At 39.5% G+C, this 27,247-nt stretch overlaps 1 protein-coding gene across 2 annotated transcripts in view; it reads right to left on the reverse strand.

Moving 5' to 3' along the window:
* Window positions 1-27,247, reverse strand: part of LOC132107083 (centrosomal protein of 128 kDa-like) — a 143,179-nt gene that overhangs the window by 66,555 nt on the left and 49,377 nt on the right. For both annotated transcript variants that reach the window (XM_059513272.1, XM_059513271.1), the window contains 7 exons: window positions 17,493-17,567; window positions 16,149-16,284; window positions 15,927-16,066; window positions 11,059-11,325; window positions 7,304-7,912; window positions 6,667-6,831; window positions 4,944-5,120 (listed from right to left, as the gene is read on the reverse strand). In XM_059513272.1, coding sequence (XP_059369255.1) covers window positions 4,944-5,120; window positions 6,667-6,831; window positions 7,304-7,912; window positions 11,059-11,325; window positions 15,927-16,066; window positions 16,149-16,284; window positions 17,493-17,567 — 1,569 coding nt within the window. The remainder of the gene's footprint in view (window positions 1-4,943; window positions 5,121-6,666; window positions 6,832-7,303; window positions 7,913-11,058; window positions 11,326-15,926; window positions 16,067-16,148; window positions 16,285-17,492; window positions 17,568-27,247) is intronic.

Raw genomic sequence — 27,247 nt, forward strand, 5'->3', positions numbered from 1 at the left:
ACTGTTTTCCTAATGAATGTTGTTCAGTTGCTTTGACGCAATGTATTTTGTTTAAAGCGCTATATAAATAAAGGTGACATTGACTTAAATTACATCTTGATTTTTTTATTTAAAATCCATTGTAGTGGTGTATAAAAGCAAAAGCACAAAAACTCAGTCAGTGCCCAAATACTTACGGACTGTATATTTCTATAATAGTTTATGCGCATGTTTTCTTATAGGATAAAAGATTTATCTGCCTGAATTCAGCAAAATATATATGTCATCTCTACTATTGTCTCTCAGTCCCTCCCAGTTACACATACAGCACAATTAGAGGTCGACCGATTTATTATTTTGCTGATTAATTGGCACTGATAGTTGATTGCTGGAACAATTGGTTATCGGCAAAATTCCATTCCGACAAGTTTCCCACGTTCCGTCCTTTGCTGGAGCGGCTGATAGTTTTCCGGGTTGCGTCCATTGCTGTAGCGGCTGAGAAGGCACTGTTTTCAGTACACAGTGTGAGAGCGGCCTCTAGTGGTTAAAATCACTGACAGCATGTGCTGTTTGTTTAGACACGTGATGCTGCATGCTGAATAGTGCGAGAAACTTCAGACAGAAAATCCTGCCACGCCTAACAGCGCCATTCATATAGTTTTCCATTAAATTACATTATTTTCGCCCCGAATCATTGTTAATGTACATAATGAATTGTCCAATTTAACAATGATTACAAAATTTTATCATTTTTAAAAAGGTTTTTATTTAATGAAAAATTACTTAAAGTAAATATTATTTAAAATATATATATATATATTTCCTTCTGGTGCCTGAAATGGAGGAATTTTGGTCAATATTTAGCTAAAATATTGTATATTGAGCATTTTCGTATATTGAGAAACGTTTGTCTTTCTGTGGCTCTAATAATGTCTGTATGCTTCATTTATAGAGCTATAATATAGATCGCTCTTTCCGTTTGCTCTGTTTTTTAAACACTGAAGTTCAAACTTATCTATGCCTCATTGTTCATTCTTGAAGTAGGGTAGGCGATAGTATCGTGTATCGACGATCGTCAGAGATATCGACATAAGCAGATTTCTCTGTCGATAATCAAGACGATATTAGGCTCATTTTCCTATTAATGTATTAGATTATAATAATAATAACTATTATTTTTATTAGGCTGCTTATTATAATTCGGCTATCAAACTGCCCAGTTATTTCACTTCAGCACCGCATTTCACACACACACACACACACACACACACAGCGCGTGCGAGCGCAGGAGGATTAGAGCCTGTAGTCACTGAAATTGTCCGCTTTGACTCGGATAACTCATAAATCAATGAAATGATAGAGATAGAAAATGAGGAGTTGGTGTCCCACACATTTAATGGCTGCTACACTGCAACGCGCTCTTCTCAAACATGAGAGATTAACTCTTTCTTGGCGTCACAAATAAAGTAAAGACAAAATAATTAACAAGGCGGCAGAGCGAATTTATCATCCATAGTGGTTCTCACGTAGTCCTTTTCTTAAAGACTGATCACTTAACTTATAACACGCACTATGTGGTGATGACTTAGGAGTACGTGAGAACCACTATGGATAATAAATTCAATCTGCCGCCTAGTTATTATTTTCATGCACTCCGCACTATAATATGATGCATGCAAAATACATAGTTTTGGCCGTTACTAAGTCACCATCCACAAACATCCTGTACATGGTCTGCAGATAAAAGGTATTTCATTGAACTTTAACAAGTAATCTGAACGGCCTTTATATGTGTAATATATTAAACGAGCCCTCACTAACTGAGTTTAATGCCACAGTTATGTTAGAATGCATCTCATTCTTGTTTCTGTGGTGGTGCGTCAGACTCGTCATGAGGCGCGCGGTCCGGAGCGCTGTATGACTGATGCATCAGTTCAACTCAACTTACTCCAAATATATGAACTTACCTGTTTTAAATACTTTATATTTAACGTGTTCGTTTATGCCCAATAGTAGTGTTAAACTGCTGGACTCTAAATGAAATCTACTATTGATTTTCACCGTTGACTGATTTTGCAGAACATTTAGACTGATAACTTCCCTGCGCAGATACGGACGCGTGATATGACATTTGCGTCCGACCATGTATGAACTAGCTGTTTTAAATACAGTATTTTTATATTTAACGTTAGTTTATCAGTATGTTTGAAAGTATATTTTTTCGATTATTGGTGATTCCATAGGCCTCTCTCGCGCACCTGCACAGTTTAAAACACTCAATAGTTATGATTTGACAAGGACAAAGAGTCTCTCTCTAGCTCCACCCATCCACGATAATATCGTGTATCGTCGATCTCACAGGCTGACGATATGACGATCTGAAAAATGACCATATCGCCCAACACTATCTTGAAGTAAACTTGTGTCTGTTTGGTGAATAAATAAACAGTTTTAGACCGCTGTTGGAGTTGAATGCGACGCGTCCGGAGTGTGTGTGATACCAGTGTGAGTTCTCCTAGACTCAGCGCTGCTCTTTTAATTTGATTATATAATCACTTGAGTGTAATAGAAGCAGTTAAAGTGTGAGAGTATACATTGTGCTGGTATAATAGTATGGGCCTATGTTTTCCGCGATGCAGAAAATGCAGAAAGAATCACGGAATCCATTCATAAAAACGGAATTGAGAGTTTAGCGCATGTGACGCTCGCAGTGATTTCAGCATCTGCCATCTCACTAAATGAGGACAAAAACACATGAAGAACATCTCCGGAACTGCTCTAAGAGTCACTTCATGAGCATTTGACAGTTTGATTTGAGCACATAGCCTACTACTACTACTAAAATGAAACAAACATTTTTTAAGGAATAATCAAACAACTTTTCTTCCGTTTTCATTTTAATATTGAATCCCCTCTGTTTGCTTAATTTTCAGCAATTAAAAGACAAATAAAATTATTATTATTAATTTCATGCCTTGATTTGACTATAAAAATGTAAATACACACAGAATTTTTGAGGGGGAAAAATTAATTAGGCTTCTTAAAAAAAAAAAAAAGTTGTTTTATGCGCTTAAATAATTAGACATGCTAAAACAGAATTTGGTAACAATAAAAAAATATGGTGAGAAAAAATTAAACATTTCATAGGGCACTAATCGTGTAATTTTTGTTAAACTTTTATTAAATTGGTGTGAAAATGTTTCATGATTTTAATTAATTAGACTTGCTTTATGATTAATAAATTTTAATTTAACTATTAAAAAGGAGTAGAGAAAAATTAAACAGAATACATAAAACTAAAATAACTGAATTTGAAAATAAATAAAATGGAATTTAGGAAAAAATTTTACTGATTTCATAGGACCTTATTAGAGTGTGGTAATTTCAACATTTACTAATACTATTACTGTTATTACTACTACTACTACTACTACTATTAGTATGGTTCAGTCAGTTTTATGTTTTTTTTTTTTTTGTAAATAAAGTACTATTTTAGTTTTTGTTCAGTGTCCATTTTAAAAACTATCGGTTAATTAATCGGTATCGGCCAGTGTGGTCCAACCTAGCTATCAGTATCGGCAAAATCCAATATCGGTCGACCTCTAAGCACAATAACAAAATATCTGGAATGTGTTTAAATTATAATCAATGAAAAATCATACCTTTTCTGTTGTCATTTTCACCTTTTCATTTTGCATAAAAAATTACAAAAACTTGCTCCCACTTGTGAGCAGCTTCTTAGGGCCCTATTTTAACGATCTAAACGCAAAGTGTAAAGCACACGGCAAAGGTGCACTCAGGGCGTGTCCAAATCCACTTTTGCTATTTTAACGACGGAAAAGTGGTCCGTGAGCCGAGGCGCATTTTTGGAATGGGTTATCCCTATTGTCTTAAATAATGGGCGTAACAAGAAACCACATCAGAGTGTCATCTCCCATTCCCTTTAAGAGTGAGATACGCTCGCGCTATGGCGGATCGCTATTTACATGGCGGAATATGTTGGTGGAAAGCTGAATGCATCTCAAGTGAAGAAACCGATCTGCTTGTGCACAAAGTTAAAACGTGCGAGCAGATCATCTACGGGACTAGCAGGAATCCACCAAAGCTTCTCAAGGTAAGTAGTAATAGGCTGAATCGCAAATAGGTAGTCTAATTCTAATACACGCAATGACTATCCATCATTACATTTTTATATTTATGTAGCCTACACAATAATACTCTTTTACACTGTAATTCTTTTGTTTTTAATATTTGGCATGTTTGTGTGATACGCATCCCCGTGTGCAGTAAGCAAAGTCAACGTGCACTGTGGACCTGCCGAGGCTCATTTTCTTCAAACGCACTCTTTAAATAACAAAAAAATTAATAAATTGCCATTGACTTTAGACTTTAGACCAGGTTTGAGTTGGTCTATGGTGCAGTCTATTTTCAGCTCCTTAAAAAAAAAAACAATGCGCCAGGAATGCGCCTGAACACACCTCTTTTTTAGACCAGCGCACAAATGGGCGCAAATGCATTTTCTAATTAAACGATGTGGCGCTGGACGTAAAAATGCGAACGGCTCCAGACTGAAACTAACAAACACACTTGCGCTGCGCCTTGCATCGCATTGCGCAACGTGTATGATAGGGACCTTAAAGTACCGAGCTCTGATCAGCCAATCACCACAATTTAGTTTGTGAATAATAAGTAGAGAATTTTAACATTTAATTTGCAAGTTTTACATAATACACATTATCTAAAGGGGATGGTGGTTTTATCAAGGGTATGCGTTTTTTTCTTTTTTCAACCACCTCAATTCGAGTCCTGTATATACATATATATTTACCCCAAGGGAAGTACCTCCACACGTAGAGTTTAAGTGGGAAATTGGGAAACACTGAGTATACAAATATGGATGCAGCTTTTAATATTTTGCAGCATATGTTTGTTGTAGTGTAGGATAGTGTAATGTGTGGGGGTACTTCAAGCTTGACGGCTGAGTCTTTTGACAAGAACTGGCAGGCTGAGTCAATCTGAGTCCCTACGGCATGGAGGATGGAGTCCTGCTCCGTCTGGAGGCCTGTGACCTTCTCGTGCAGCTCCTCCATAGAGTATTCTGCACTCTGCCTCCTCTCCTCCTGCCTCTCTGCTAGCTTCCCCTACAAGGAGACATTAAGACAACATCTGAGACACTGAGATGTGTGTGCATGCACAACATTTCCCAAATAGTAAGAGAAACACACTTACATGTATCCAGATTGATCTACCCTCTTTCATTGTTGTAGGCTAATAATTATACACAAGTGGTTAGAATTGTTGGTACCCTTTGTAAATATGATCAAAGAAGGCTGTGGAATTAGATCTGCATTGTTAATCCATTTGATCTATTACTATCTATCCCTAATGGTGGAATTCGGAATTTTCTACTGCTCTAATGCTGTTCTTAAAGCCACTTTATATTTTGAGAATCTCTTTTACAGTATATAATATAATATAATATAATATAATATTTTTCTTATTGTGATGGGTGATTAATTTTGCTTTCCCTCCTATTTCTATTTATGTGAAACAGGAAGCCATGGCTGGATAATTGCATGTTCATAATCACACTGGAGTGCTCAAAATTGTGAATATGAATGGGAATATATTTCAGATATACTTTACTCATAAGAATTTTTAGGGGTACCAGTAATTGCGTCCAACATGTATTTGAGAAAAAACATTTATTTCATAATATCTCCCCCCAAATTTAAATTCTTATTCTCCAATGAAAGGTTAGATATTTGTGATTTTGTAAAATAAAAGATCAAAAGGATTAACAATGCAGATTTATTTTCAGTCTTCTTTGATCATATTTACAAAGGGTATCAACATTCATGTGTATATACTATTTAAAAAAAATGACACTTCAAAATTGCTACATATTGATACTTGAAGATTGTGTATTGTGTTTCAGTAATAAGTTTGTTTTTGAGGCTTGAATAAAGGATATCCTTTCTATGAAATCATTTTCCGTTGATTTTTTCATAGATTTAAAAAAAAAAAAAATTCACTGATGTCACGTTCATTTTGAAGTTAATTGTTCCCATTTCAGTGTACGCCACACTTTAGATTTGTACACCGAAATGGGACCTGGAACAATTCTTTCTTCCTCCATTAAGCAGTGAACTATATTAACGCTAACATTAGTGGCGTGCCTTAATGCTATTTCGTGTCACCGTTTAAGTTCAGAGATAAAGACTGCTATCGAGCGGTCGGGATATAAGCAAAACAAAATAACTGCCATGAATCTTGTTTGATTAAAAAAAAAGACAAAATGAAATATCGATATTCTGTTTTTGAGAATTGATACAGTATTGCCAACAAAATATTGCGATACTCATGTGTATCGATATTTTTTTATACCCCTACAATTTAGGTACTAGTATTTAAAGAAATTTAAGTAAAGAATGTGGTTTTCAGATCCCAGCATTTCTGTCTAGTTTAGTTCCAGTTCCGTGTCGGGCTTCGGATATTCATGCTCCATGTTTTGTCTTCTGTTTAGTGTTCATTCCTTCACCATGCCATTTTGCCTTATGTTTTTGTCAAGCACCTGGCTTTCTTTTTTTCTTTTTTGGTGTTCTTGTGTTGTCATGTTCAGTGTAAACACATGGCTTTTTTTGTTGTGTTTGTTTATATGTACTGTGTGTTCTCCTTAACCTTTACCTTCACATCCAGCTCTTTTTTGAGGGCGTGGTATTTGTGGAGGAGCTTAGCATGATTTTCCTTGCTGGTGCTCAGCTGCTCCATTAGTTTGTCACATTCTGTCTTCATTTTGTCAAGCTTCAGCTGCAGAGCTCTCCTCAGTTCACCATTGCCCACTGCCTCAGACTACACAAGCAAAGAAACAATATTATCACACTTTTTTCTTCATTTCTTCTTAGAAATAATTATAGATATGGGCATAATCTTGCTATCTGGTTAAAACCCGTTAATATTACCCTATAGTGGTAATATTGGGCGAACAATCTCTGTTTAAGCTATAGACAGCACCTGCCTGTTGGGTCTGTAGTTAACCTAGAATGGAGAATGTACATGTGGCAATTTATGTGGAAATAAGAGAAATTTATAAAATAGTTCACCAAAATAAAAGTATATTCATTTGCATGTTATTCCAAAAAATAATAAATACATTTGTTTGTATTTGTCCTGGACAGGCAGGCAACAATTAATGTCCTGCACAGAAAAAAATAACAACTTACAGATTTGAAAGGACATGAGTAAGGAAATAATGACAGAATTTTAATTCAGGGTAAACTAATCCTCTAATCATGTATAGACATTCTGTGATTAATATTCAAACCTTAAGGTCTCTGACGAGAGCCTCCAGTTCTTCTCGCTCTCGCTGATATAATCTCAGCATGTCATGTACATCCCTGTCCTGTTGGGCTTTTCCTTCTTGCAGGGTCATTCGGAGGTGGCTTAGCTCCTTCTGATGCACTTGCCTCTCCAGTTCCAGCTGTCGTCCAAAGGAGGAGCTCTCTTCCTGAGCCATAGCGAGCTGTTTTTCTAGATCCTTCTTGGAGCTTTCCACCTCAGCCAGTCTGGCAGCTAGGTCAGCTCTTTCAGCACTCAGGTTCTTGACTGAGCCCTGGAGAACCAACAGAGATCTCTGCTCCTCCTCTTTACAATGCTCCTGAAGTTCCACACGCTTCTGCAGCCTGATGTTCTCCTCTCTCATACGGACCTGTAAGGAGATCTGCTTCTGTGCCTCCTCTTCCAGGCCTCTTAAGGTTTCCCGAGCCTCTTGGAGGTCTAGTTCTAAAGTGACAAGTTGTGAACGAGTCTCAGTAAGATCCACATTACAGCGGCGTACATCCTCTTCACGCTGGGCAAGATGTCCAAGAGCATCAGCCAGCTGTTTGCGTGCACCCTCTAGCTGCTGGCTAAGAATGCCTTCTCTCTCTTTGCTCTGAAATACAGAACAGATTAAATGCACATAAAAAAACAAGATATAATGCCAAATAAAATCATGTAAAAATTTTAACTAATACAGATTTACTGATGTGCTTGTAAAATTGTATCTGTTTTTGACAACTGTTTTAAACAACATTTTAAAAAAAATTTAGAAGTTGTGTTTGAAAAGCAATGCATTACTTTTACTATTCCTTGCATTTTTTTGTTTATGGTTGGTGTGTAATGTCAGTGTCCAATGCGGTTTGTACCACAGATATGAACAATAGCTAAAATTATTTGGGTTATTGTGTATAGGTGTTAATTCTATGAAAAAAAAAATCACACAGCGAATGAAAAAACAGCTGAAAAACCCTAAAAGTAAAAAACTAAAAGTTTTTTAGTCTGAATCTCATGACAGCACCTGGAATTTTTGTTTGGTGTTCACACTGCACATAGTGTAACCCATTAAATAGAAGATAGAAAATTAAATAATAATGGTCTTATTGCAATTTATTTATTGTTTTTTTTTTTAACAAAATAAAATAAAGTATGATAATAGAATAGAAAAAATGTGTTTATTAAACAAATTATTAAATGCTTTCAGTTCCAATAGAAATTTTTAGAAATTAAGGTTAGTCAATCTAAAATAGTGATTGTGCATTAACAGCTGTCAGCCAACTCAGTAACCAAGGTAATGGTCTTAACTAATATACACAGCACATTTTTTTTTCAGTCAAGCATGCGCACATCTGCATCCCTGCCCACTGACTTAAACCAAAAAAGGTCACAGGGTTCATGAATAAGGGATCTGAATAGACTTCTGAATAGACGATTTCATTCGCAATTTTTATTTTTTTAACAATAATATTTAAGACAAATTATGAATTAAATGTGTCCTTTTATTATTGGTTGGACAAAATGCTGTACATTTCTTTGTGAAATTGAAATATAACACTACAATACTACTATAATTATACACTAATACAGCACTTGCATATTATTGCTCTTTTGATGGATTTGATTGCTTCTGTTGTCCTCATTTCTAAGTCGCTTTGGATAAAAGCATCTGCTAAATGACTGAATTTAAATAGAATGTAAATGTGAATAAGAAAACTAAACTGAAATTTTAAAACAAGCCCTAAATAAAATAAATAACACGAATGAAATAATATCTTAATATAAACAAAATAAGTCTTTGTCTGTGCTCTTTCCATTTAAAATTAGAGACAACCACTGCATTTGAAAGTGAAAGTGACGTGACATTCAGCCAAGTATGGTGACCCACACTCAGAATTCGTGCTCTGCATTTAACCCATCCGAAGTGCACACACACAGAGCAGTGAACACACACACACACTGTGAACACACACCCGGAGCAGTGGGCAGCCATTTATGCTGCGGCGCCCGGGGAGCAGTTGGGGGTTCGATGCCTTGCTCAAGGGCACCTAAGTCGTGGTATTGAAGGTGGAGAGAGAACTGTACATGCACTCCCCCCACTTACAATTCCTGCCCACCCGAGACTCGAACTCACAAGTTTGCGAGTCCGACTCTCTAACCATTAGGCCACGACTTCCCATTCTAATCATGATCCAAAGATGATGCATACATGCAACATGAGCAGTTTATAATTTTGATTGTTTAATTTTTAAATTTTGAAGCAAAAACAGAATGGTTTGACCTCAGTTTTGTGAAACTATACAGAAAAATATCTGCATGAAACAGCAGACGAGCTGATTGAGACTCAGATTCACACACTGCCAACAGGTGGCGCTCCAAGCATTTCCTTGGTTTCTGCTGTAAATGAAACATTACTGCACTTATGAACTTTAATATGCATTATACAGAGGCAAGATTAAAATAAAAAAAATACCATCTAAACTTTTCTAAAGACAGTAAGTTCCCTTCAGACATGCATTCATACAAACTCCTACCCCTAAATGAATAGCAATTCGTTTAGCATCTCAACCGATTTGAATCGTCACAAATTTGAATCGATTTTCATCCGGCTCGCATTTATAGTATAAACAAATTGTGTTTTTTAGAGAGAGAGAAAAAAAATAAGTCATGTATAAGTTGCTTTTTTTTTATTTAATTCAGAAATAGGCCCATTGCTGATGCAAAATGTTTACAAACATTATAATAAACACTGTAAATACAGCTAGACTATTTTAGTTCCCCTCACAAGAAATCCCCTCAATTAACAGTATTTAGAAAAGAACAAGAATTAAAAATATAAAAACCAAGCCAAAACAAATTCATTTAGTCTAAAATGAAACTGAAACCAACGTTGGGTCTCTCATTTGAATGTTTCCGTGTTTGCAATGTATTTGAATGCCAAATTATTATTTATTATATCCTACTTCACTCGCATTCCAATATCCATGTAAAACTAAATATTTTGCATAACATCATGGCAGTACGAACACTTAACAGCACAGATTTTATTACATATTTAAACTGAGCAGTGTGTTTTTTTTTTCCATATGTTTGACTGACTGTATTTTATTATGATAATGAACAGGGTCCATTGTCAAAGTAGCAAAGCTTAACTTTCATTTGCGAATGCAGCACCAGCACTCAATCACTTGAGTTTTTTTCTTCTAACAGTGAAAGCAACTTCTCCTTTTAGTCATAAAGATAATCAGAATTGTAAATGGTTTGCCTTTATTTGTATACATTCACAATAAAAACAAATCTTTGTGCGTAAAATAAGCCTAAATAAAATAGGATGCTGCTTTCTGCCGCCTGTTTCCTTTCGCAAAACACAAAAATGAACCAAAACTCAGTGTTTTCCATTAATTTTCGTATATATTTTCTGGACAGGCCTATTTATTCGCTATATATAGCCTAGCTTTCATATGTTTTTCTCTGCTCGCAGAAGCGCTGCAGGTGCGTGATGTGATATGAAGAACATGTGAATCCTTATACTCTGTTGTTTGTTCCCTTTTTGCACATGTAAAATGAATCCCCAGGAAACAAATGTTAGTATTTTTAACGGGTCATAGACACTTATCCTTTCTAATTTAATCCAATTCTAATTTAAAATAATCTTGTCGGTTAACAGTCAATAATCGGTTAACGAGTGTCAGTTAGGAAAAATAACTATGGAAAGTATGGAAAAAAGCTAATTTTGGATCCAACACACACGTTGTTAAGTCCTACCCGTTTATCTTTATCAGTGTTGTTTCTGCTGTTATCCTTTAGTTCCTGAAATTCTCGCTCCAGTTTCTTGCACTTAGTCTTCCACTGCCGGAGTGCTTCCTGAGCTTTAGAGCGCAGCTCCTCTCTCCTTCTTTCGCTCTCAATCAGCTGAGCCTCCAGACGGCCACATTCTGACACATTTTCCTCTGAACGAGACTGGATCTCCTTCAGTTGGGCCAACATCTTCAACTGCTGCTGTTCACGTCGCTCCAGATCTGCAGAAAGAGCCTAGAGAGATGAAATAATTTATTATTATTAATTATATATAAATAAATATAATAATTATTATAATTAACTAGTTAATATATATATATATATATATATATATAAGTATATATATATATATATATATATATATGCACACACACACACTAGTGATGCGTGGGTCCGATTTTTTTTCGACCGGGGACATTACGCAAGTTACGTTACTACGTAGACCTACGTATTGTAACCTTATCAAAGAACCTTATAAAATATGAAAATATATGCCGTTATTTTACTGACAAATGTCGAGAGCGCATTATTGAAACGTGAAAGCACATTAATACAGTGCGTGCGTGTGTGTGTGTGTGAAGAGTGTGGTTCCAAAACGTGATAAACGTCATTTTTTTTTCACCAAAAGCAGTACTGTTTCTGGTCGGTATTGAAAAGTTTTTAGTTTTAGATGATGCAACATTTAAAATACAGAGCCTTAGATCTCTGACAAGCTGTACTATATCGCATTCATTAGATGAATCGCATTTGATTACGAACGTGATATTGCGTAGCTTGTCAGTGTTAATGTTTATATTAATGCCATTTATGCTTTTGTTAATAGAGCACATAGCACTAGTCAGCTAAATGAATGTAACTATTGGAAGTTGAATGTAAAGGAAATGTCATTTTGTAATTTCTGTGGTCTAATGTGATATTGTTTTTCATGATCTTGTTCATGATGAAATTTTATTTTATTGCTGTAATTAATTTATACCATCAACACCAATATAATTTAATTTATAACACCAATATAATTTATACCAACAAGATGACCCGTTTAATTCATTTCGGAAGCGATTACTGATGGTTGCATTTTTAGTCCAGTGCCTGTATATAAGTATTGATTATGATATAATATAATTAGTATTGACCAAGTTCAGAGGCTTTCATATGTGGATCAACTTACTATGTTGTGTATTTTCAAAATAACTTTCATATTGATTCAATGGATTTATTGCATTTTGGAAAAATATAGTGTTATATAATAAATCTTTTAAAAACCAAAACCTGGATTTTTTTTTTCTTTTATTATTATATAAAGAAGCTATGTGAAAGTTTGAAACAGAAAATAGCGGTTTTCATCTTGCCAATTTCTTTTTTAAGGAAAACACATTTTTACTCAAATTAATCAAAATGGATTTATTGCATTTTGGAACAAAACTCTTCATATACATACATATACATACATATACATATATATATACATACATACATACATACATACATGTATATATATATATATATATATATACACACACACACATACAGAGCTGGGTTGTATCGGATTACATGCAATCTGGATTACATAATCAGATTCCAAAACTCAATTACTTGTAATTAGATTAAACTACTTTTTAAAACACTCGTAATCAGACTACAATTACTTATTTATGGATTACATGGTTAAATATTTACACAATGGTAATAAGTTGTTCACAATTATTGATTCTCCTAAATTTCCTTTTTTAACGTTTATATTTTTTCCTAATAAACCTGCCATTCGTGATTCTTCGAGTTTTTCAGGCGGAGACTGGGAGGGGTCAGAATCGCTCTCTGAAGAAATCAGCAAAAAGGTTATGGACGGCCTTTAATCACTGGATGCACAGACATAATTTCATTTTTAAAGAAAGACACTGTTCTGTGTATGCCCTGCCTACCACAGATTAATTTGAAAATCTTTGACCTAGCAAGGTTATTGCTGGGAATTTTATGTTTTAATTAGTGGTGGGCCGTTATCTGCGTTAACATGCTGCGTTAACGTGAGACTCTTATCGGGCGATAAAAAAAATATCGCCGTTAATCTATTCTCAAAGTTGGGTTGAGAGCTGGGTCTATACTAAGCGAGCTATGATGACTTTCACCTTGATATTTTAGCGCGGATGTATACCTAGCCGAATCTGTAGGGGGCGAGAATGAGTCTTTAAACCTACTGTGAAATTACCACATCAAACGTGACGTGCTAACACGGTGCTCACGTAGAGAGAGAGCCGCGTATCATGGACAGCGACACTGAACCGAGCTCTCTTCTACAAAGTTCTCCTCGAAGTCCCTCCTGCACTTGAACGAACAAAAACAAATTGCAGTTTGAATAAACAAAAAGATGTAAAAGAGCCCAATCCAGGACCGCGGTGTTCTGGTGTTCAGGGCTCATGCAGAGAAAGGCATCTCAAAACACTTGAACACCGAATCTGCTTCTTTTTGCTCTTGTGCCGACAAATACATACAAAATATGTCAAAATACCCACCTTAGAAAGTATGCTCGAATAAAAACTGCCAGTTATTTCTTAAGTGAAAGTAAACATTTGAGGAAAAAAATGGGATGTGTATTATATTGTATGCGTTCATCGTCTCTTAAAGTGACCGTGCTTAATTTAGCTACAGGCTGCTGTAAAGTTAATCCAAGAAAATTAAAGAAAATCACTCACTGATCTTGACTGAATTACTTTGTAGTTTTAACAAGAATTAATGCACAGTCAAACCAAAAATTATTCAGACACCAGATATAATTTTTGATATATTTGACTAGTACGTACAGGACACTATAATACATTTATGTAAGTGAGTATAGCAAAATTAAGTGAACTGTGACATATTATACCCAAAGAATCTTCATACAGTGAACTACTAGTGAAATTGATAAAAAATTATATATCAAAGATTATTCAGCACAGCATATTGTCATAATAACAGTTAGTTTTGGTTGATTGTAAACCATTACATACATTTCTATCAAAGTTATGACATTATCAAGACAAATTTGTTCTGACACAGTTTAACTCTTAAGTTCTTTTCATATTTTAGAACCATTTTACAAGCGATAGCAAATAAACTGTAATAATGTGAGAAATGCTGAAGGTGTCTGAATAAATGTTGGTTTGATTGTATATTTAATTTGTACATTGAAGACTATCCAGTGCTATTTTACATTTAATTATTCTGTTTCTGTACCTTGACACCTACAAAAAAAAACTTTGTGTAAATAGCACAAATAAATAAAAACGAATGAACAGACAAATTAAACAATTTCAAACAGGGCCCATTGGTACAACCTTCACTGGGGCCCCGCTGACCCCAGCTACGGCCCTGGGTGCAAAAGCAGCACAGACTCATACTCATTGTGCTTTCACACAGGACGCGTTTGCAGTCCGCTACTCGGTACATAAAAGATCGATCACCTGGAACGCACTGACGGATCGCAACCGTGTGAACGCTGGAATCCGTTAACATGGGTGCATAAAAAAATACGAAACGCATACACACTGCAGACAGATTATGTGTGAAACAGGCGTAAGGTTGTTTGCACCTTGTGCAATGTGGAATTTGTTTACAGCTTTCTCAAGCAGTTTGTGATGCATTTTGAAAACAGGAGATGAGCCCGTGGTCTAATGCACCACCTGGCTTGAGAAATCTGTTCTAAAAGACTTACTTTTAGTCATTATTTTATTTGGGTAGCACACATATTCTGAATGCTTTCGGCAGAATTCAAATGAGCCATTTTAATCTAGATTAATCTAGATTAATTCCAAGATTACAGTGAGATTAATCTAGATTAAAAAAAATTAATCTATGCCCACCACTAGTTTTAATATATTTTTTGTAATGTTGATTTTTTATCATTGTTACTACCTTATGCACTTCAAGGCCACGTGCACACGGAGATGCGTTTCGCTGTATACGCATACATTGGGAGAGTGAAACCAATATTTTTATAGATCATCTTTGACTCGGTAATGCAAGTTCATGATCCGATTCATGAACAGATGATTCTTTTGAGTCAATCTTTTAAAATGATAATTTCTTTTGGTTAACGAAACCAGTGTGGAAACCAATGGTTCACAAACTGGATAGAACAGAGGTACAGGGCTTGCAAAATCGCTAGCCCGACGTCCTTTTGCGACTCTTCTTTGCGAATGCAGCATGAAACAGAACGGAATCCCATTCATTGTATTCAAATAGAATTTATATTGATTGGAAGATTTAAATGACATAATATTTTGTTGTTCATAGAAATTCTGTGGAAAATTTATGTTCTTAAAAATAAAATGCAAAGAAAACACAAATCTTATGGCTGGTAGATGTCGGAAAGCATAAAAACAAGACATCAAGTTAATATGTTCCTTTGTGTTACAAAGCTTAAGTATTTCAAAGTATTCTAAAGTATTTAGATTAAGTTACTAAACCTGAGTAATCTGACAAAATACGTTACTGATTACTTTTTAAAGCTTGTATTTTGTAATCTGTAGTGAAATACATACACACACACACACACACACACATATATATATATATACATATATATATATATATATATATATATATATATATATATATATATATATATATATACATACATATATACACATATATGTGTATATATGTGCAGAGGACTGGAGGCCTGGGGCTGTAACTTTAGTTCCTAGACACAAACACAGCTCCTCTGCGACACAAACACAGCTCCTGTATGCCTCCTCTCTTACTGCACTTTAATGAAACCATTTTGAAAAATGAAAGCTTACTAGAGATGAAATCGAACCTGTTGAGCACTTGAACAAAACAATATCAAACACACAAACCTCGACCCGGAAAGTGAGCTGAGTTTTCTCTCTCTCTTTTTGTTCTATGCTTTTTTTGAGTTCTGCCACTTCACTAGAAACACTGATTCTACCCAACTGCACCCGCAGGTCTTCAATCTCTCGCTCCAGTTCTGTTCTTCCTGGGGGAAACACACACACACACTTAGTGGTTAAACAGTATACAATTCACAAAACACTTGAACAAGACTCAACATATGTTACCGCTGTCAAGGCCTGTGACTCCTCCCTCCTGCTGTCTCCTTGCACATCTCTGCTGAGAAAGGAGTAATGACAACTCTCTTTGCAAATCTAAACGCTCCTTCTCCAACCTCAGAAGCTGTGAACTCATGACATCCATCTGCAGGCCAACAGCAGAGACCCACACATTAAAAAATGAAAACTCTGTCCACCATCTCCTCACCCCGCATGTTGTCCCAAACCTACATACATTTCTTTAATCAAAGTCAAACAATTTTGCGGTTTTGCTGTCCACTCTCTTCCATACAATTATTCCCCATGAGACCATTCATTCCATATTCTAAGATTAATAATGAAGAAGGTCAAACATCAAAAAGGCAAAAAAAAGCACATTAGGGATGCAAAAGCATATTTTATAAACAAAGTCTATAGGGCTGTCACTTTTTATTCGATATTCGAATATGCATTCGAATATGCATTCGAATATGACGTGAAATATCCATAATCGAACTATAAATAAAATATCCGGTTTTTAAAATGCCATGTGTAGCGCATTTTTTACAGTCTATGATTAGACCGTTTTTTATTTTTATTTTATTCTTTTTGCCATCTTATCCAGTAGAGGGCACTCTAGACGTATTGTAGCGTAGGCCCATGACCAAATAAAGCGAATAATAGCTAGTAGCCAGGCACGTCTGTGCACTCCGAACGTGTCTTCTCCACGGAGGGGAACATTGTAAATAAAAAGAGAGCCACACTTAATCCAGATCAAGTTGATAGACTGGCGTTTTTTGCAAACAATATTAAGAAATGAATTAGGCTAGGCTATATGCCTTACTCCTGCTGCTGTTTAAGTTGTCACGTTATTGTTTGTGCATGTTCTGAATCGTTTTTTTCTTTTTTCATTTAGCCTAATGTTGTGGCATATACATAGTGGCACTTCATATAAGTTGATATTCTAAGTTGATAACCTGCAGTTTCAAACATTAAGTAAAAAAATAACCCAGATAGTCCTGTGTATGTCTCACTAGTAATACATTTGTGATTTGATCTCCATTAGGCTACGGGTTTTTTTTTTTTTTTTAATGCGCGGGGGGTGGGGGGGGGGGTTATTAGGGTTAGTGGATGGGCACGTAGATATTCGAATATATTCAAATACATCGCATGATATTCGATATCCGTTCGAATTTGATTTTTCTCAAAATTGACAGTCCTAATAGTCTACTTCCAAATCGAAGATGGAAACTTTAGGTTTAGAATAACATGAGGGTGACTCGATGACAATTTAAATTTAACAAATGAAAACATCTCTGCATCAGGCAGTGTTTGTAGCACCATATAAATCAGTGAAAGAAGGAAAAAGATCACCTTCTGAAGAAGGGTGTCTCGTCCACCTTCGGCTTGAACCAGCTGCTCTCTGAGTTTCTCCAACTCCTGATGCATCTGTACAGGAATTCACAGAGGCACAATTCTTGCTTTATGACTATGAGCATAAAGTCTGTTCAGCTAATTTTAATAAGAGAAACACCCAATTAGGGAGTTGTCTCACCACACTCAAAAAAATTTTTATTATGGTTTTGGTCACATCTATGAACTAGATTTGCTAAAATCTTGACCTTTTTTCTCCAGACCTGTCCTTGACGTCACACTTACGGCGGCTGATAATGTATGTATGTCATGCCAGATGAGATTTGCGCAACCTGAGTAAGTGTTTGAGAGAGACTTGTGCAGAAATCAAAACAAATCAGTGAAACAGCACACACCGAAACGTATATATGTATTCTGCAGTAGTTATAAAATATATATAGTGGATGTTGTCATCCCGAACATAACAAAAGGGTAGTGTTTTTGTACCACGCACAAGGGAGTGCAGCATCTCTGGCAGCATAGAGCGCCCTCTCGCGGCTGTAGACGGTAATGTTTTCTGTTAGTTCATTTCTCTTGGTTCACGTCAAATTAATTTTGATAAATAAGTCGCACCTGACTATAAGTCACAGGACCAGCCAAACTATGAAAAAAAGTGTGACTTATAGTCAGGAAAACACGGTGTATATATATATATATATATATATATATATATATATATATATATCCCTTGTGCGTTGTTCAAATTCACTACCCTTTCGTTATGTTCGGGATGAAAACATCCACTAAATTAAACTGCTGTAAAAATGTATCAGATAAATTTTCGATTCGATTGTTTGTTTGTTTTTTGCATAAATCTATTAATCAACCTCAGTCCTGATCAAAACTACCAAATGTTTAAAAAAAAATCCAAGATTTTAACTCTTTAATTGCCAAGTTCATAAATGATGTCACTGATTTGGGGGGGGGGGGGGGGGGTACAAACAAAATTACCTATTTTCAATATAAAATGTAATTGTGGCTGGATTTTTTTTTTTTGTACTTTTTAATCACAGTCTTGGGCATGTCAAAGATTAGTAACCACATTGGCTTAGATGCATTGTTAGTTTTTGTGCCAAAAACGTACTCGGTTACTAAACGTAACCTCGGTTCTCTCTAGAAGAGCGAACGAGTACTGCGTCTTAGCTAAGACGCTACGGGAAAAGTCTCTTTTCACGAAATACTGAAGCAAAAAAGTATCCTTAATTTTGTATTTTTGTAAAGCGCATTTGCAGAAGTACACAGCCATAGGCGAGACGGCTCGTTCGCTCATTGGCTTGTTCTGCGGCAACTGCACAGCCTATCGAGCGCGGGCTGATGCAACATCAGACAAATAAGGGCGCTTCGCGCCCTTCTTGCCACTTCCCGCCGAAACGGGTGTGGCCCAACCTATAAAAGGAGCTCGAAAAGGCTGACTCACCTGATTTATTTCATCGCCGAAGCGAACCAGAGTGAATCGTGCGCACGGCAGAGAACGCAGTACTCGTTCGCTCTTCTAGAGAGAACCGAGGTTACGTTTAGTAACCGAGTACGTTCTCTTACGAGAGCTCTCTCGTACTGCGTCTTAGCTAAGACGCTACGGGAACCCAATGTAAAACGCCGTGCGCGCAGGGATCACACAATAAATAAACCTGAAGCAACGCCCAGGATTTACAGTGCACAGTCACCTGAGGGACTCACAGAGAGTCCAGGACAGAAAAGGGAAAAAGCCCTCCGTCCCATATCTAGCAGCATCCGTAGATGCGGCAATATGACGTCACACAGCCGAGGCAAGGCCTGACCAATGTGGCAATGCGGGTCTTACGCAATACTGCCTATATAACAGTCGGCAGCGCATAGCGCTCGTGAACTCAGAATTCCCCTCAGGGCCCTGATTCGCCTATACCGACAGCAGCCTTGCTTGCAAGGCGGGAACCTCCAGGTTATAGAACCTGATAAATGTAGACGCCGAGGCCCAACCTGCCGCCATACATATATCCTGCAAGGAGATCCCAGTAGACCACGCCCATGACGAGGCGATGCCTCTTGTGGAGTGTGCTCTGACGCCCAACGGGCACTGAAGGCCCCTGGAAGCGTAAGCTAACGCTATGGCGTCAACTATCCATCTGGATAGAGTCTGTCTCGAAACAGCCATTCCCTTGGAACGCCCACCGAACGAGACAAATAGCTGCTCCGTCTGCCGAAAGGCAGCAGAGCGAGACACATAAGCTCTTAAAACCCTGACAGGGCAAAGAAGACTCGAGTCTCCATCCTCCCCTGACACCGGCAGGGCAGACAGGGCAATAACCTGAGCCCGAAACGGTGTGTTGAGGGATTTCGGCACATAACCGTGCCTAGGTTTGAGTATGACTCTTGAGTCATTGGGCCCAAACTCCAAGCACGACTGGCTCACCGAGAGCGCGTGCAAATCACCCACACGCTTCACAGAAGCAAGAGCCAACAAGAATACTGTCTTGAACGACAGATGCTGAAGGCTAATCGATTGGATAGGCTTGAAAGGGGGACCCTTTCCAAAACCGCCGCGAGGTCCCACATAGGGACTGACGGAGGTCTGGGAGGATTCAGCCTCCTAGCTCCTCTGAGGAACCGGATGACTAAATCATTCCTTCCTATTGACTGACCGGAAGCCGTTTCAGAAAACGCCGCGATGGCAGCCACATAAACTTTGAGCGTGGATGGGGCTCTGCCCTTATCCAACAGCTCCTGAAGGAAGGAGAGGACCTCCGTCACCTCACAACTAAGGGGTGAATAACCTCGAGCTGTGCACCAGCTGGAGAACACCGACCACTTCGAGGCATACAGACGTCGTGTCGACGGAGCTCTAGCCTGAGTGATGGTATTTAGCACTCCCACTGCGAGATCAGCGGGTAACCATTGAGTGCCCATACATAGAGGGACCACAACTCCGGTTGAGGGTGCCAAATCGAGCCCCTGGCCTGCGAGAGGAGGTCTCTCCTCAACGGTACCGGCCACGGGGCGACATCTGCTAACTGCATCAAATCTGGGAACCATGGTTGGTTCTTCCAAAGAGGTGCTACAAGCAGTATTGAACATCTCGTTTCTCTCACCCGTTCTATCACCTGCGGAAGGAGGGAGACGGGAGGGAACGCATAAAGCGGGCAGCACGGCCATCTCCGTGACAGCGCACTTTCGTTCTTGGAAAAGAACGCGGGGCAGTGAGCGTTTTCGTGGGACGCAAAGAGGTCCACCTCCGCCATGCCAAATCTCTCCCACAACAGCCGGACTGTTTGCGGGTGTAGAGACCATTCGCCCGTAGGAACATTGCCTCTGGACAGCCTGTCTGGACCCAGATTCTGCAGTCCAGGCACATGCACTGCTCTCAGCGAGCGCACGTTGCGCTGAGCCCAAATCAGGGGGCGTTCCGTCAGCATGCACAGGTTTCGGGACCCGAGACCGACCTGGCGATTTAGGTAGGACACCACGGACATGTTGTCCGAACGGACTACGACGTGGTGATCCTTGATATGGGGACAAAAGCACGTCAGCGCGTTCTCCACTGCCAGCATTTCCAGGCAGTTGATATGATGGAGCTTTTCCCGTTCTGACCATAGGCCAAAGGACGGTCTGCCTTCGAGCAGCGCTCCCCATCCCGAAGTGGAGGCGTCCGTCGACACCATTTTCACACTCGGGGAAGTCCCCAGGCTTACACCTGATCGGTACCAGCCGTTCGCTGTCCAAGGTGCTAGAGCCGCAACACAGCTCTGATCGACCTTGAAATGCAGCCGGCCAGACGCCCACGCTCTGCGCGGCACCCGAGCCTTCAGCCAGAACTGCAGGGGGCGCATGCGGAGCAGGCCCAGCCGCAGAACCGGAGATGTTGAGGCCATGAAACCCAGCATCTTTTGACAGTGTTTGAGCGACACAGTCGCGCCACAGCGGAAAGAATTTGCTGCACGCTGAATGCCCATCGCGCGCTGTGGTGACAGCCGCGCCGTCATGGAACACGAGTTCAGAACTATACCCAGAAACAGGATCGTCTGACTGGGGTTCAGCGAACTCTTCACCCAATTGACACTGAGGGCGAGCTTCTCGAGGTGATCGAGCTCTGTGAAACGGCTCTGTGGTCCACGAGCTCCGCTCATGATCGGGCCAGAACCAGCCAGTCGTCCAAATAATTCAGCACTCGTATGCCTCTGAGTCTGAGAGGAGTGAGCGCTGCATCCATGCACCTCGTAAACGTACGAGGAGCTACGGACAAGCCGAATGGCAGGACTACAAACTGGTATGCCTGGCCCTCGAAGGCGAATCTCAAATATCGCCTGTGGTTTGACGCTATCTGTATTGTAAAATACGCGTCCTTCAGATCTATTGACATGAACCAGTCCCCTCTGCGAATCTGCGCGAGGAGCTTCCTGGTCGTGAGCATTTTGAAACTGCGTTTCATCAATGCCTGTTCAGCTGTCTTAGATCCAGTATGGGCCGGAGACCCCCGTCTCTCTTGGGCACCAGAAAGTATCTGCTGTACAGCCCCCCCTCGCTTTGAGACACAGGCTCTACAGCCCCTTTGCTCAACAGTTTTGATATTTCGGCCCGAAGTATGTGTGCTACTTCTGTTTTGACCGTAGTTTCGACGCGCGCTGAAAAGCGCGGTGGGCGTCGAGAAAACTGTAGCGAGTAGCCTCTCTTTATAATGCCTAGCACCCAATCCGAAACCCCTGGAAGCACTGACCCTGCATCTGCATGAATGGCTAAGGGCTAGATGCTGCGCATCTGAGGCGGGGAGCGCGCTGATCACAGCGGGCAGATCGCTCTTCCTCGACCCCGTTCCGGCGCTTAACCGACTGGAGGGAGGCTGAGCGGGTCCCGTGGGACTCGATATATCTGCGAGTAACCGTGGGCTGCATGTGTGCACTTTTACCACTTTCAACTCGCTGTCTGCCTGTGCAGAATGTACGTGCACGGGCCTCGTTTTTACAGAAGCCCCGTGCCGTATGTGACATAGTGTATGTGGGCACTGGGAAGTGGGCACGTTTACTATGCGGCGCGCTCGACCGATCTGTGTCGATCTTATGTGCGCTAGCCCTGTGTGCAGGGCTGTGCTTACATGTGGAGATGGGCACTGGGTAGTGGGCATCGTCACTGCATTTATAGCACCATCGGCCGTGGCCGGACGAGCATGCACGGGTTTCGTTTTTACAGAAACCACATGACATAGTAATTGTGGGCACTGAGGGGTGGGCACGTTTACTATGCAGTGTGCGCGACCGACTTGAGCCGACATTATGGGCGCAGGCCCTGTGTGCAGGGCTGTGCTTACATGTGGAGATGGGCACTGAGGAGTGGGCATCGTCACTACATTTATAGCACCATCGGCCGTGGCCGGACGAACGTGCACGGGTTTCGTTTTTACAGAAACCACATGACGCGTGTGACATAGTGATTGTGGGCACTGAGGAGTGGGCACGTCTACTATGTAGTGCGCGTGATCGACTTGAGTCGCTTTTATAGGCGCGAGCCCTGTGTGAAGGGCTGTGCTTATATGCGGAGATGGGCACTGAGCAGTGGGCATCGTCACTACATTTATAGCACCATCGGCCGTCGCCGGGACACCAGAAATTACACCTTTTTCGGGAAATATCTGGGTAGCCGTGATAACGGTTTTCGTGTGCAGGCAAGCGGGCAACCGTACAGGCTTGCGCATTGCAAAAAACGCTGAAACAGTCACAATCTCTGGAAACTGAAACAGCGGTGCGCTTAGGTGAGAGCCCGGCCGCAGCGGAACTCGTCCACCGGCGCTTCGATGAAGCAGCCATCGTGTGTAGTGCCGACGCAGCGTCATGCAGCATGCGTAGATGGCTTTCCCAGGATGGCTTCGGGGCTCCCGGCCTCACCGTAATCCTCTGCCGCGGTCCCCGCGGCGCGGGGCGACGGCCAGTAGAGCAAGAAAGGGGGTCTCGAGCTGCGTTGCTGAAGCTGTTGTGATAACGGCTTTTGTGTGCAGGCAAGCGGGCAACTGTGCAGGCTTGCGCATTGCAGAAAACGCACAATTTAACATTACACAGGTCTTTAGATTAGACTGACCACAAAAATACATTAATGTCAAAAAATCTCTAGGAGTACTTTGTCTCAGCGTAAAATATGTCACTTCCTGTTGCCAGCAGGTGGCACTATGACTATAATTGAATATGGGCATGTAGATCTGTTAAGGGCAGAAGTCTTATCTAACATGCGAAGTTTGGGGCAGATTGGACATTGTATGTCTGAGTTACAGCAACTTCCTTTTTCATGGCGAAACATTCAAAATTTGTCAGGCCGCCATGGACACTCCCTTTAACGAAATCTCAAGATCTTCCCAATTTAACTTCGCAAAGGCCTTTAGATTTAACTGACCAAGTTTGATGTTGATCTGAATAAATCTCTAGGAGGAGTTCGTTAAAGTACAACCCCTGAAAATGGCAAAAACAACGCCAATTTTGCAGAGAAAATTCTAAATAACCGACTTCCTGTTGGGATTCGGATTTCGTACCAAGAGACTTTTTTGTAGGTATTGGTGTGTTACATGTGTGTACTGATTTTTGTTCATGTACGTGAAACATAGCTTGAGGTGCACTCCGTTGAAAGTGTATATGCACTCAGTTGAAAGTGTATAGGTGGCGCTATCGAGCCATTTTGCCACACTCAATGGAATATTGGCCTTCAGATCTGTTCAGGCCAGGACCCTTATCACACATGTGAAGTTTGGGCAAGATCGGACATTTTATGCCTGAGTTATAACATCTTTTATTCCCATTGCGACACATCGAACTTCGTCACGGCGCCATGGACACGCCTTTTAACGAAAACTCAAGATCTTCACAACTAAACATCACACAGGTCTTTAGATTAGACTGACCACAAAAGTAACATCGATGTCATAAAATTTCAAGGAGTAGTTTGTCGCAGCGTAAGACATGTCACTTCCTGTTGCCAGCAGGTGGCGCTATGACTATAACTGAATATGGGCATGTAGATCTGTTAAGGGCAGAAGTCTTATCTAACATGTGAAGTTTGGGGAAGATTGGACATTGTATGTCTGAGTTACAGCAACTTCCTTTTTCATGGCGAAACATCGAAATTTGTCAGGCCGCCATGGACACGCCCTTTAACGAAAACTCAAAATCTTCGCAATTTAACATCGCAAAGGCCTTTAGATTAGGCATACCAACTTTGGTGTTGATCTGAATGAATCTCTAGGAGGAGTTCGTTAAAATACAACGCATGGAAATGACAAAAATGACACAAAATTTGCTCATAAAATTAAAAATAACCGACTTCCTGTTGGGTTTCGGATTTTGCTCCAAGAGACTTTTTTGTAGGTATTGGAGAGATACATGTGTATACCAATTTTCATACATGTACGTGAAACGTAGCTCGAGGCGCACACCGTTGAACGTGTATAGGTGGCGCTGTCGAGCCATTTTGCCACACCCACTTCTGAATCCCATATCAGACGTAAATTTTCGCCAGTTCTGAGGTGTGTACAAAGTTTCATGACTTTTCGAGCATGTTTAGGCTCTCAAAAATGCGATTCATCTTAGAGAAGAATAATAATAATAATAATAATAATAATAATAATAATAATAATAATAAACGGAGCAATTCCAAGAGGGTCCTCACACCATCGGTGCTCGGGCCCTAATAAATAAATATATACAAAGAATAAAAAAAATGTACTGTTTTAAATGTTGATGACAATAATAATAATAATTATAATAAAATGTTTCGTGAAGAGCAAATCAGAATATTAGGATAATTTCTGAAGGATCATGTGACAGTGAAGACTGGAGTAAATGGTTCTGAAAATTTAGCTTTGATTACAGGGATAAATTACATTTTAAAATATATTCAAATAAGAAAACACCTTTTTAAGTAGTAAAAATATTTCAAAAATGTACTGTTTTTGCTGTAATTTGGATCAAATAAATAGTGAACAGAACAGACTTTGTTAAAAAAACATTACTGTCCATAATCGTTTGACTGGTAGTGTATTTATTGGTGTGTTGTCTTCCCCCCCCCAGGGTGCAATGGGTGACTCAGTGGTCAGCGATCCACCAAGCCCTGGTGGACACCAGCCAGCACCACCACCACCACCAACACAGGAATCTACTCCAGTTTGACCTCAGCCAAATCCTTCTCCAGCATCAAGGGGAAAAAGGAGGGAGGTAGCCCCGGGTCTCACCCCGTACCAACAACAAGTGCTGCAGTCTATACAGCAAGATGTAGATGAGCATGAGCACTTTCTGCTTAGTTTTGCACCAGCATTAAGAAGGCTTGAGCCTCGCAAGCAGGCTATGGCGAGGCTGAGAATGCAAACACTGTTCTTTGACTTGGAATTTGGTGAAACGTCTTAGATTATCAGTTGTCCATAGTGTTATGGCTATGGCATTACTATTAACTATAATAATAATTTACAAATATTAAATTTTTTTTTCAGTAAAAGCACAATGGTAATAAACTTATTAAAATTACTAAACATCTGTTAGGTGTTTCATTTTGTTCTTTAAGTTATGGAAGAGGTTTTGTAAACATCTAAAAGCATTGCCCATGCCACAGATACTGCTGCTTAATTTGTTGTAATAATTATATGAACAATTTTGAGGTAAATACTGATTTATTGCAATGACATCAATTGTAGAATTGGATGGTGGCAAACAATGCAAAGGTAGACTCCATGTATGCACAAATTAGCAACATGGGAAGGGAGTATTTTGTAAGTAACATACATAAACATAAATACATAAACATACAGATACTAAAAAAACTGATACTTGAAACAGTCTGCAATACAACAACAATACATTGTGTAAAGTGTGTTTTGTTTTTAATAGCTATAGAATTGAGTATGTTAAAAGTAGATATTTTGGGTAGCTCTTTAAAGAGCTGTATGCTTCATCAGTAGCGGTCTTGCCAGGGAACTTGACCAACTGGAGACATGAAGTACTCCACAAACCTTTCCCTCACAGCTACAGCATATCTGCTGGCATTATTGGTGCCAAGCCGTGGTGCATCCTGCATTCCTAAAGATGGCTCTGTGGTCAAAGTTAGAGCAGGAGCTGTGAGCACATCTCTCCTCAAGAAATTGTGAAGCATACAGGTGGCCTTCACAATCTTCTCAGCCACCTCCGGAGACACTCCCAGTACCCTGCGATATACTCTCCATCAGTGTTGGGGAGTAACTAGTTACATGTAACGGCGCTACGTAATTTAATTACAAAATTATTGTAACTGTAATTAGTTACAGTTACTACGAAAAAATGAGTAATTAAATTACAGTTACTTATGAAATTTTTAACGATTACAAAGGGGATTACATTTGAATATTTACACACATCCACATACAGATTTAACTGATTTATTTCCCAAATTGCACTGACTATTCTGAGACATACCGCCCTAATAATTTCCGGGATGCGGAAACACAGTCTGGTTCGTAGAATCCAGTCATAAAAACAAAATGCCTAACGCGGACGGAATATGCCACATTTTGGATGACTAAATCAAAAGTAGGTCAGTACACTTGAATCAAAACATGACATGGACTAGTGTCTGTGAATATTAAGCCCCAAAAATGCAATATAGGCTATGACTTGCACATTCTGCGTGTCTGTGGAAATCAGGCACGGACTGGACACCGGGAGAAACGGGACAATTCCCGGTGGCCTGGCAGCCGATTTTGTCCCACTATTTAATATCATTATTGTATAATTGCCTGCCGAATG

Source organism: Carassius carassius, chromosome 27, assembly GCF_963082965.1.
Source record: "Carassius carassius chromosome 27, fCarCar2.1, whole genome shotgun sequence".
Taxonomy (NCBI): domain Eukaryota; kingdom Metazoa; phylum Chordata; class Actinopteri; order Cypriniformes; family Cyprinidae; genus Carassius; species Carassius carassius.